Source organism: Selaginella moellendorffii, unplaced genomic scaffold (assembly GCF_000143415.4).
Source record: "Selaginella moellendorffii unplaced genomic scaffold, v1.0 SELMOscaffold_6, whole genome shotgun sequence".
In the NCBI taxonomy this organism is placed as follows: Eukaryota; Viridiplantae; Streptophyta; class Lycopodiopsida; order Selaginellales; family Selaginellaceae; genus Selaginella; species Selaginella moellendorffii.
Window position 1 is genome coordinate 682,493 of NW_003314267.1, and position 12,554 is coordinate 695,046.

A 12,554-nucleotide genomic window follows, 5' to 3' on the forward strand; every position below is an offset into this window, starting at 1 on the left:
GTGATCTTATGGCTAAACATGGACAAAGTCCTTGTTTGGGTTAAAGAATAAGATTCCTAGTTCAAAGTGTTAATTTGAACTATTAGTAAGAGGGTGACTTGATCAAGGTGACCAAGTGGAAAAGACACCTAAAGAGAAATCAATTGTGTCAAAGCAATGGTGTAGTGAGTCCAAGAAAGTAGGCTCTAGGAAAGACCCATAAGAGGGTCATAAAGTTGAGCCATGGATAAAGCCTATAGTAGAAAATGCTAAAGAGACCTACTAAGGTTGAACACCTTTTAGACTCGGCAAAGTAAAGCTTTTGCCATGGAACCAAAAGAATACTTCAAAAATGGAGGTAGTGATTCTATATTGCTTGGTGCAACAATCAATGGATAGGAGCAAAAGTCTAGTAGCCAAGAAAATAGCCATAGGAATCATGGGACAAAACCCAAATGACAAAATTAGGCCAAAAACACTAATGTGTTGGATGCTAACGGATTGTGGGAAGGCAATGTGTTTCCAAAGAAGGCTTCCTAAATTGCTCCAATTTGGCAAAGATGGAAGTTCCAAGGGAGGGAGTAGTAAGGTAGCCAAATGATAAGGCCGTGGATAGCCCTAACACAAATTATGATAATTAGAATTTCATGCCAAAGGTGGCATAAAATAGAAATGAGGAGGATAGTGCCCTCAGATAGAGAAATTCCTAGGATGGGGAAGTGGAGTTGCACAATATGTGCAATGCAAGGTGTCGAAGACACCCAGGAAATTGACTTTAAGAAGTCAAAATTAAAAAGTTCCAAGGTGCAAAGGTTATATCAATAGGAATTGAAACTACTCAAGAATAAGTAGTGGGATTGAGATAAAAAAGGTGTCTCTAACAAGTTTAACAAGAACTAAACCAATAAAAGGAAAGAGCCACCACAAATGGTCGAATATGTCTCTAAATTGAAAAAACTATGCTCCTTAGAAGATGGACAAAGCATGATGAACCTTCGGTGTCAAACCATTGATGAATATTAGCTAGGTGTCAAGGATGGAAAGGGTAATACATATTGGTGTTACTTTATAAAAGGGTTTATAGTTTGATGAGGACATCGAACTTCATCTATGGGTGGTGGAGTTGTGAGACATAAAAATCCCTAAGCCCCAAAGAGGAGCCAAAAGGGTGCCACGTGATAGTGGTTGAAGCAAAAGCCAAACAAACATAACACGTTGGACTAAAAGCTCTGACTTGAAAAATCGAGAGCGGGAGTGGAACTCCCAATGAAGTGCTCAAGGAACCAACACGAAGCGAGTAATAAGTGAGTCTCTAGAAAAGGGATACAAGAGGACCAACACATGAGATGTGGAGGAGTCCGAAATGAAGTTTGAGGTGGAGAGTACCCATAAAGCTCACGTAAAGCCACAGTGTTCCGAAATGTTGTCCCAAAGTCCCAGACTATGGAAAAGAAGAAAAGTGGTCCTCTGATGTAGTGACCAAGAATACGATCATGTGGTGAGGAAGTCCTAGAGGACAGTGGGACTTAGTGGTCGGGCCTGTGGGCCTTGTCCCAATGGCAATGTTAGCAAACTCGGCCCTGGACAGAAAAGGGACTTGGTGAGGATTGTAAAAAAGATATTGGGCAAAGCTATTCCCCATGTCTACGGGCATTTTAAGGATGTTAAGGAGTGGACCTAGGATGGTCACTCATAGATGGATGGGCCAGTCTTTGAGAGACATGACTGTGATACAGGTGGTGTTGGACCACTAGTGTGACCAAGGTGAATAGACATAACCTTAGTGTAACAGGCTAGTATGCCGGTGGTACCTTGGGGTGTCAGTCATGGGATTGAACACGTGGAGCACTTGGACCAAGTGCAATGGTTGAGTGGCATGGATGCCATTCTTGGGGCTAGCAAGTCCCTAAGTCTAGAATATAACTTATGGAGGTTGTGAATGAGACTCCTCCAAGTGGTTGGAGGTGTGGTTAAGTGATTAAAGTAGAATGGAAAATTTAGTCACTTATATAAAATATATGTATTTCTAGAAATGAACTGATCTTGAGTTTCTTAAATAGGTTCGCAGGGCCTTATGAGGTTGAGGCTCAAATTGGTAAAGTGGCTTACTACCTCTAACTTCCTTGGGAGATGAGGAAGATGCACCATATGTTTCATGTGAACTTATTCAAGCCGTACTTTGAGGATTCGCTTCGTAAGGACCAAGTAAAACCATTACCCGAGGTTATCCAAGAAGAAGAGAAATACGAGGTTGAGGCCATCCTCAATGTGCGCAAAAGCAAGTGACAAGGACATAAGATGAGGGAGTTCCATCTGAAGTGGAAAGGATTTCCACATTGCGAAGCAACATTGGAATCAAAAGAGAACCTAACAAATGTGCAAGATCTAGTAGAGGAATTTTTGCAAGGTTGAACTCTATGTACATATGCAAAGTTTAATTAAAGTATCCATTTGTGAAAATGAGCAATGTCATATGTTGGGACCCAAAGGCACACTGAATGTAAGTTAATTAGCATGGGTTAGCTAAGTTGATCAGGCAAATTGAACTACACCCAACTCCTGGCAAGGATGTCGAATCCATAGATATATTCCAAATCCCAACCCTCTAGTAAAGTAAAGTTGGGTTCAAGTCCCAACCCCATACTAAGGCGTGGTGAAGTGAGGGGTATAGGGATATCTATATTCCATTATCATGGGCTCTTGGTTGGGGAGGCTAATCTAGGCACACCACTAAATGTGGGGATGCCCCCGGAGACATGGTCAACAAGTCGTAGGATTAAAAAGAGACGTTTGATATGGGCAGCAAACTTCTTTTATGGGTAGTGGAGTTGTAAAGAACTAACTCCCCAAGGTGTCGTAGGCTAAAGGATCTCCGAAAGATGACCGAAATGATAAAAAAGAGTTTATCAAATGAGACTGAGTCCAAGATCAAGTCTGAGACCAACTCTGAATCTGAGACCAACTCTGAAACTAAGTCCGAGATCGAGTTCGAGACCGAGTCCAAAATCGACTCCAAAACCGAGTCTGAGACCGAGTTCAAAATCGAGTCTAAGATCCAAGATTGGGTTCAAGACTGGGTCTAAGATTGATTTCGAGACCAAGTTCAAGATCAGGTCTGAGATCAAGTTTGAGATTGAGTCTAAGACCAAGGCCGAAGTCGAGTTTGAAATCGGGTCCGAGATCGAATTCAAGACCGATTCCAAATACTAATACAGGTTGTGGGGTGAAAGCCCAAAGCATGTGTTGTAGAGGGTTCCAAAAGTATAATAGGGATAATGAGGTTTAGGAATCAATCTTGAAAGAACTCTTCAATGGTGCTTCCAAATTAACTTGAGGTTGAGGGTTGAAAAAACTCTTCAATGGTGCTTCCAAATTAACTTGAGGTTGAGGGTTGAGACTAGAGCTTAAGGGCCTTAGGTGGGAGTGAGCATGGACTTGGGTGGTGTTAGAGGGGCCACCCAAGGAATTGCTCAAGAGCAACTCTTACTCCCATAAGGGAAATCAACTGTGGTGCTCCTGACTCATGTGGAGTGGTGCCCCACTTGAGTATCTATGGCTCATTGGTCCTCACCCTTCCTAGGGGCTTGGGCCTTCCCTTCAGGATGGAAGTGGGGGAGTAGGGGTACCCATAATAGGCCATTAGGCCACAGTGTTTCCTCTTCGTGTCTTGAAGCAAGTGTTGCACCCAAAGTTTGGGTTTAGAGGGTCTTATGATCAAGTTTTGTTGTACCAGAGGATGTTAAGAACTTGGAGGTTTATTCTGCTTGGTTGCTTGTGCATACAGGGAGTGTAGCCGAACTTTAAATCCAAAGGGGGATTAGGAGAGAATTTAGGAATCCGTGGATGGATGGCTAATGTTTTTTTGCTCATACAGTGAGTTGCTAAAACCAAGTAGAACCAAGAAAGAGTTAGTATAATAAGCGGGAACCTTGGTGAGAGAACTTAATCAAGACCAAGGCCATGGTGGTCAGATAAATGAAGTAAGCTAGTAAATTGAAAAGGAAAAATTTATGGCTTACAACAGCCTAACAAATCCAAGCTAAAAGATATGCTCAAAGGTATCATAATCCAGATACAAAAGCAACATCATTTAGCATGGATGGGGTAGTGTATGCCCAAGATGGGAACATCACAAATAGGAAGTTGGCATAGGATATCACAAAACCTTATAGAGTGGTAAGGTGGAGCAAGACTTACCCTAACACCTTGATTCTACATAAGACACTACCAAGGAATCCTCTGAAGTTCATTTTGTGCCACCACTCAAGGTTGAACTTGGTTTGGGGCACCAAAATAGGGAACAAATGTATAAAAGGAGGAGAGTAAAGAAAAAAGAAACAAGAGAAAGAGAGAGAGAGAGAGAGAGATGAGAAAAAAAAAGGAAAAAGAAGAAAACAAAGTGAAAATGACCTTGGATTCCTTAGATTAAAAACTTTGCAAAAATTTAATTCAAGTGAAAGTTCTCTAAAAGATCTTTATACAAGCAGAAATGGTGAAGTCCCAGACAATGATCTCAATTGAACCCTAGGAGATCGATGACCCAAATTAAACAATGTGAAGAATGCAACCCCAAGGTATTTCACACTTAGGGTTCTCAGCAAGGTGAGGAATAAGGAGAAGGAGGAGCTTAGGCAGCTTGCATCTTGGTGAGTGATGAGCAAGAACCAAGATGGGCTATTACCCCCTTCATTGTCATCACTTAAGAAGAAGGGCACAAATCCTCCTATGGCAATCCCCTAAGCAAAGATCTGCAACTATAGAGCAAGTGAAATCCATCAATGCAAGACTATGGCAGCAAAGAGGAGTTGGGAAGAATGTAAAAGAGTCATCCCCAACTAAAAGAGGTAGGATTGAAGTTAATCTCACTCAAGAAGAGATTGGCAAGCCAAGAGATGACTCAAAGGACACCATTAGTAAGCTAGAAGGCAAGGATGAGGACATCTCAAAGGATGCAAAAGCATTACTTGAGCTTGGGAAGACAACTAAGGAGTTAGTGTAGAAGATAGGGTCACCTATTGAGCAAGTGGTAAAGATAGGGGTAGGGGAAGTTAATATCAAAAAAATGCTAAAACGAAAGGAATTTTGGATGGGCTTGGAGATTCCTATAAAGTAGTAGGTATAGAAATTTTCTACTTCAACTCAAGGAGAGATGGTGAAGAAGGTTTTAAGAGGTACTAGTAGGTTGATATTGAAAATTTAGTTGTTGCTAAGGACAATTAGGAATACAATGAAGCCCTAGAAATCCAATAGAGATAGGATTTGTTTGCTGGCATACAAAATGAACATGGGAGAATTAGCAAAGAAGTATAGGCTTAAATAAGACTTGAAGAAGTAAGATGCAATTGCATTGTATCCTAGGGGCAACAAGGTTGTGCCAACATGCTGTCCAAACCCTAGAAATAGTAGAAATCATGTTTGATCAACATGGCATCTAGGCTGTGATATGGGGATGTATAAATATTCTTTAAAAGTTATGAAAAGAGATTTTGTAGAGAATAATTCAAAAGATAATCCATAAAAGTTCAAATATAAAGGGAAAAGGCTCATAAATATTAATGCACCCCTTTTTCTAATCGGTTAAGGGTTTTGGGATATTTAGAGTTAACCATCTTTAGGTTTGAATAGTATTGGGTTAGGTAACCTTCTGGGAAGTTCAAATCTAAGAGTTTACATTTGGTATCAAAGGGGTTTTGGTTTTGGCTAGGGGAATCACACTACATATTGATTAACATCTAGCAGGTTTAGTTTACTTTGGCTATACTTGATTCGAGGGGTAGGGTGTGAAGAGAGCGGGGCTCTTGGGAGAGTTGCAACTCTCAACTTTCATTCACAAGAGCATGAACTTACAAGGAAATATGGTAAATTGTAAGCAACCAAAGACAACGACTCAAGAGATGGGAAAGGGCCCATTGTAAGCGACTAATTTTTCCATTCTACTTTAGTCACTTAACCATACTTTCAACCACTTGGAAGAGTCTCATTCACAACCTTCATAAGTCCAATTCAGGATTTGGGACTTGCTAGCCCCGAAAATGGCATCCATGCCACACAACCTTTGCATTAGGTCCAAGTGCTCCACGTGTCCGGTCCCATGACCGACACCCCAAGGTACCACCGACATACCAGCTTATTACGCTAAGGCCATGCCCATTCACCTTGGTCACACCAGTGGTCCAACACCACCTGCGTCGCAGTCCCCTCTCTCAAAGACTGAGTTATCCATCCATGAGTGACCATCTAAGATCCACTCGTTAGCATCCTTAAAATGCCCGCAGACATGGGGGACAACTTTCCCCAATATCCCTTTTACAGTCCTCACCAAATCCCTTTTTTATCCATAGCCGTGTTTGCCAACACTGCCACTGGGACAAGGCCCACAGGCCTGACCACTAAGTCCCACTGTCCTCTGGGATTTCCTCACCACATGACCATGTCCTTGGTCACTACATTAGAGGACCACTCCTCTTCCTTTCCATAGTCTGGGACTTTGGGACAACATTTCGAAACACTGTGGCCCTACGAAAGCCTCATGGGTACTCTCCCCACCTTTTGCCTTTTAGTGCTCTACCCATGGGCTTAGAGTGAGGTTCCATTGAAAGTTCCAAGGATCCACAGTGACAGTATATCCAAATATCTTCCCATGATCACATGCGCTACAGGTGAGCTCCAAAAGTATAGTAGGGGGGAGGACTCTAATGGAACCAATTTGGCTAGGAAAGGTCAGTTTGGCCTAGGAAGGCTGTACCCAAGTGTTGGGTGATGGGATAACCACTGGGAAGTCCAAGGCTAGAGTGAATATGGATCGACAAGTGAAGTAGCTTGGTAAAGTGTTCAAAAGCCAGCTTTAGTTCCCCCGGGAGATCGAATGGTCGATGCTCCCAACCCAAGTGTGGGTGGCACTACCTACTTGGATACCTGGCATGGCAGCTTAAGAGAGAGAGATAAAGTGCGCTACATCACCAAACCCCGTAGTGTTTGGGAGACAAACGCTTTGGGCTTTCACCCTCAAACTTGAACTTGGACTCGGACTCAGGCTTGGGCTTGGGCTCGGGCCGGACTCGGATTCAGTCCCGGTCTTGGTCCCGGTCCCGGTCCTAATCTCAATCTCGACCTCGGACACCCCTCGGACTCCATCTTAGGTCCTTCTCGGACTCCATCTTAGACTCCATTTCAAACTCCATCTCAGACTCCATCTCGGTCCATCTCGGACTCCATCTTGGACTCCATCTTGGGTCCATCTCGGACTTCATCTTGGGTCTATGTGTTGGTCTTATTGTGTCCCTTTTTCTAGAGACTCATTTATTGCTCGCTTCATGCTTGTTCCTTGAGCACTCCGTTGGGAGTTCCACTTCCACTTTCGACCTTTGAAGTTGAAGCTTTTAGTCCAAACGTGTTACATTTGTTTCGCTTCGGCCACTACCACCTAGCACCCCTTCGGCTCCACTTTGGGGCTTAGGGATTTGTGTCTTACACCCATGAATAAAAATGCACCCCTTTTTCCAATTAATTAAGGGTTTTGGATATTTAGGATTAAACATCCTTGGGTTTAAATAGTATTTGATCTCCCAAGAAGTTCAAATATAGAAGATTACAAATTTGCACTAAAGGATCGTAGAGACCTGGAAGAAATCAATAGGAGAGCTAACTATAAAAAGGAAGATAATAGACCATACTTCAAATCTGGATGGATTAAATTTTGCTGCGTTGGGGTAAATGCTGTCATCTAAGTGGATTGGTGGCATATAGACATGAATCATCCAATCTTTGGGCAAGGCGTAACCTGCTAACACCAACAAAGTAGACAAACAATTGGGAATTAGCGTCAATCAAATGTAATAAAACCTTTGTAGCTGATATCCTTAGTGATTTTACGTGTCACCACCCCCACAACATTAGAAAGCCTCAGACTTTCATAGACAGCCTGCAAAACCACTCCAATTAAATCTAACATAAAATTGGAGCTTAGTCCACAACCCTTAGAGTGGCTGGCATCTGTCTTGTGTCTTCCCAAGTTAAGCTGTACTTGGTGGAGCTTTTACCAAGAAGGATTCTCCTTTGCTCCTCCTAGAAATCAAAACAGATTTTTTTAAAATAATAATAATAATAACCTCCACTTCCTTGAAAGCTTGTGGGTTCTCATTCAAGTGTTTGATCAGCCACATGAGAGCGAGAGCTGTGGTGTGGTGGCCTCCGAACAGCATTTTCATGAGATTGTCTTCCACTTGTTGATTCGAGAGGAATCCAACCTTGTCATCTTTGTGTGTAATAAACTCGTCCAGTGCGTCTTTGTGCGTGTGAACGTTGGCAGCTAGTTCGGCCCTTCTCTCATTGATGAGCCCATCCAAGAATCTGTGGAGCCTTGCCTGGCCTGCTCAATTACAACAATAGATCCAGAATTAGAAAAATACAAAAACCACGCAAAAACCTGTAACGCTTTGCGATAAGGTGAGAAGGGTAAGTCAATTGGAAACTGGAGCACCCCATTCTCTATCGTTTGGACGTCTCGCATGAGATCGATCATCTCCGGAGTGGAGGGCAGGAGTTTCTGGCACACTAATCCAATCACCGTGCAGTAGCTAAACTGGCAAGAGTATAAAACCAGATCAAACGATCAAGCCACACAAAGACATGATGAAAACCTTGGTGTACTACAATACCGTCAAAGGCAAGATTAGCTTCCCAGCAATTGAATGGAGGGTATGTTCCTACTATTATGATCCTTGACAGACAGGAACTACTTCAAAGCAGATGGTACAATTGTTCGGTTAAGCTGCGTGGAACACCGTGATCGAATCCTTCGCCCTCGCGGGATTGGTAGAGCGGCGCAAGGTCGCGCTCGATAGGGATCAAGCCCGATGGATCCACGCTTTGGGACTCAATTCTTCCTGGGGATTTCGGCCTCGATCCGGGGAAAGAACACTATAGCTGCCTTGTATTCCATGGCGGCTGGATTGGAGGGAGCGGCGGAGAATGTGGTGCCCCGGAGTGGAGCGCCATACGTGATCTTGTCGAGCGCCATCGCCGTGGAATCCTTGAAACAATAGGATATACTGCATAGGATGATTTTCATAAAAGAATAATATTTGAAAGATATCGTATATGAATAAAACGCGCCGGCGGACGATCCAGCAGCCCCGTCCATTGCGATGATCCTGGCAATGGATCCAGCGAGGACGAAGACTATGTTGCCGGTGGCGAGCTCGGCACTCCAGGAGGAGGTAGGCAAACACAGAAAAAAATTCGATTTCTTTTCTTCCAGATCGACTTCGTCCGTGGTTTTCCAGGGAAATGATCACGCTGCTGTACGTGGTATGTTCTTCCATTCTTTTCTCTGTCGCTGGGATCTCTTAGATATTATCGTGTGATAGTTTTGATGGTCCGTGAATGCAGGTGACTTGTTACCTATGCATATTTCATTGCTGCAAAATGCTTGCCAGTTTTGCTGCAATGTAGCGCTTTTTGTCTTCCTGGTAACTTTTCTTTTCTTACTTTCTGGATTTTCACGCACATCGAATATTCTTCTAATGTATTCTTCCTATCCTCGCCGGCATTCGATTCTCTCAGCTGCTGCCTCGCGCAGGGGCCCTGCCGCCACAGTCTCCTGGAATCTTCTCCTCCAATCCTGGGCCTTCGGGAGGAAATGATCCAATTGATCGTGCAGGGCGCTATCTGGCAAATCGATTCGTGCCATGCACCGGGACTTCATTGGGACGAGGAGCTCGACGCCAAAGTGTGTGGAATGGTGAGGGCTGGTGACTTGCATGAAGGCCAAGCGACACCACATATTAGGCTCGCCAAAAAATCTCTCTTTTGCCTCGCGAGCTTTTGTTTTGCATGGATGATGCTCCAAAAGGCCAGGTTTCAAAGCAGATGCCAACATTCCTCCGTGACGGACCATCTTTGGAAAGATAATAAGCTGGCATTTTGAAATTTATCTCTGCGAGCAAATGATATTCCGAAAGACCAGATTTCAATAATATCTTTGCCTCGTTCTGGCAGACCATCTTTACAAAGGTGACATGTCTCATCTCCTCGAGCGTTTACCTCGCAAAAATTCGAGCTCAAAAACTCTCCGGTGATCCAGATGATAAGGAACGTCAAGGTGGAGCTAAGACATAGCCATCCTCGCACAAAACTTTGCAGGTTTCAGCTGAACATGTTTGGAACCGTTTGAAACGCGTTTGGTCTTGGAGCCGAACCTTCGCAAACTATTATACTTGAATGGGTGCCAGCAGTCAGGATGGAGATTCTGGTGAGGCCGAGCGATTGTTCTTGGTGATGTTCTTTCCTGCAATTCAATCAATCACGCAATCATGCATAGTACCTCAGACTGGCAAAAGAGAGTGTAGATGTTCTTGAGCACGGTGGTGGTATCGAATCAAGCGAAGTCTTTCTCAGCTTGCCTAGGTGAGCTGTGGAAGGAGCCACTGCTGCCCGTTGCCAGACTTATACATCTCCGCGAACAAAATAAACACAGCTTTCCATCCAAACGTTGGCCTGCTGTTTACCATAGGCTGGGCCGGATCAAGTCCGCATTCTCAGACATTCATCTTGTGTACACGTCACTGCCCTCAAATGCTTAGTCACTGGCTACTCAAGCCTTACCTGGAAAGACCATGATGCCTTCCATCAATACACCAGTGATCAATAATGGATAAATCATCCTGGTTGAGTCAGGACAATTGTTAATCACTGAGAGTTTTGCTAAACTGCTATCTGACCTAAAAGTTAAGAAGCATCCATTCAGAAAGTATTTTCCAATCCAAGTTGCAATCTCATCACCTTGAGTTTCCTACATCAACATATAAATCAAGGTGAAGCATTCCCCGCAAAGATGCCAATCATGCAATGACCGGCAAAAGAAAAAAAACAAATATAACTTTGGTTAGAAAAATGCTCACGAAAAGAACAGGAGAAAGCATGAAGTTGAATCAATTACCTGAAGATAGTATCGACCATCCGTCCAAAGCGCAGCCTTCTCCAAGGTGATCACAGCAGTTCCTGCGCTTCCCGTGAATCCTGAAACGTAAGCTCGTCGCGTGAAGCACTCGGCTATAAATTCACTCTGCATACGCAGCAGTGAGCTACTTACAAAAAAGAAAAGAGGAAACAAGAAAAAAAATTCCTAGACTCCTTTTCCTCTTTCTCAAGGAAGACGCAAGTACCTGGTGAGCGTCCTCCGAAGGCACGATGCGGACGAAGGCTCTGCCGTGATCCCGGGCCCCGGATTCCTGGGTCCCGAACACAATGCTGTGAGATTTCGTCTTCGAGACGGTGGAAATCGAAGAGGAGCGTCTGATTCCGGCGCCAATGCCCCTGCGCGCGGCAGCAGCTGCGAGAACCGACTGGCGGCCCGGGCGATTGGAAATCCAAACACAGCTCAGCAATCGCTCGCTCCCGAGCGGCACCATCGCGGGAGCGAGGAGCCCTAGAGCTTGAACAAAATTTTCTTCAGCTCCATTGTTTGACCAGCTCTCAGATCTGGAGCTCGATTCCAAGGACGAGAACAATTCGATAAACATCATGTTATCAGAGGGGACATAATGGGACTATTTCTCCAAATGTGACAATTGACTAGTAAATTTTGTATGGAAGCTTCACTTGTACATCATGAACATTAATGGCTGTTAGCACAAAGACTGAGTCCTCAGATTAATACTTTAAATTTTCCATTAAAAGAAAAGAGAGAAATAAGACTTAGACTATTTCTCCAAATGTGACAATTGACTAGTAAACGTTTTATGGAACATTAATGGCTGTTAGCACAAAGACTGAGTCCTCAGATTAATACTTTAAATTTTCCATTAAAAAAAAAGAGAGAAATAAGACACAGACTATTTCTCCAAATGTGACAATTGACTAGTAAACGTTTTATGGAACATTAATGGCTGTTAGCACAAAGACTGAGTCCTCAGAATAATACGAACAAAAAAGACAGAAATAAGACTTTAAAAAAACTCACAACAACCTTTCGAAAGAACCCAACTGAAGTCTGGTTTGTGCAGGATATATTCGAGAGGTTAATCTCAAACTTGTGCAGTGAGTGCTTCGTTCCTTCTCGCAGAATGGAGCTTTTCCTGCAGTCCTGGAATGCTCTGTACTTTCTCGTGTTTCTACTCTCTTTGTGGCTAATCTCCCAAAAGTTCTACAAATCATCCACGATCAAGCTCCCGCCAGGAAGCCATGGCTTGCCTCTTGTCGGAGAATCTCTCTCTCTCTTTTGGGGATCCCCTCTAGACTTCCTCAGCACTCGACGCAAACGGTTCTTTCGCTTCGATCTTGCTTTAACTGTGATCATTTTACAGATTTGGAGGAGTTTTCTGGAGTAACTTGCTTGGATCTCCCACCATCGTTGCAACAACGGTAGAGTCGGCCAAGTTCTTCCTCAGCTGCGCTGACTGTGGCCCCTCGGGTTTGTTTGCCCGATTGATTGGGCCAAAATCTGCAAGCGAGGTCATCGGGAGTGAGCATGCGCTCTACCGGAGAATCATTCTGGGGATGATGGTTCCAGAGACGCTCAAGTGCCACGTCCAAATGATTGATATCTTGGCTCAGGAGACTCTCGAGTCGTGGGG

The 12,554-nt window shown here is 43.8% G+C and overlaps 2 protein-coding genes across 6 annotated transcripts in view; one reads left to right on the forward strand and one right to left on the reverse strand.

The window, feature by feature from the left end:
- Nucleotides 1-9,932: 9,932 nt before the first annotated feature.
- LOC9634010 (probable Xaa-Pro aminopeptidase P) lies at nucleotides 9,933-11,443 on the reverse strand. 5 transcript variants are annotated; one of them, XR_002991838.1, is made up of 6 exons: nucleotides 11,145-11,442; nucleotides 10,919-11,044; nucleotides 10,701-10,771; nucleotides 10,585-10,643; nucleotides 10,304-10,544; nucleotides 9,933-10,267 (listed from the first exon to the last, which is right to left on the reverse strand). XR_002991838.1 is itself a non-coding variant. In XM_024670240.1 (5 exons), the coding sequence occupies exons 1-5, from the start codon at nucleotides 11,388-11,390 to the stop codon at nucleotides 10,504-10,506; spliced, it is 528 nt and encodes a 175-aa protein (XP_024526008.1). In that variant the 5' UTR covers nucleotides 11,391-11,442; the 3' UTR covers nucleotides 9,933-10,503. The 5 variants fall into 5 exon arrangements, 4 of the variants coding, with proteins under 4 accessions (XP_024526008.1, XP_024526007.1, XP_024526010.1 ...); XM_024670240.1 differs by having other exon boundaries at nucleotides 9,933-10,529; XM_024670239.1 differs by having other exon boundaries at nucleotides 9,933-10,544.
- A 601-nt stretch (nucleotides 11,444-12,044) lies between these two features.
- Nucleotides 12,045-12,554, forward strand: part of LOC9655381 (abscisic acid 8'-hydroxylase 1) — a 918-nt gene continuing 408 nt past the window's right edge. Inside the window, exons 1-2 of the mRNA XM_024670408.1 lie at nucleotides 12,045-12,241; nucleotides 12,285-12,548. Of these exons, the coding sequence (XP_024526176.1) occupies nucleotides 12,045-12,241; nucleotides 12,285-12,548 (461 nt within the window). The remainder of the gene's footprint in view (nucleotides 12,242-12,284; nucleotides 12,549-12,554) is intronic.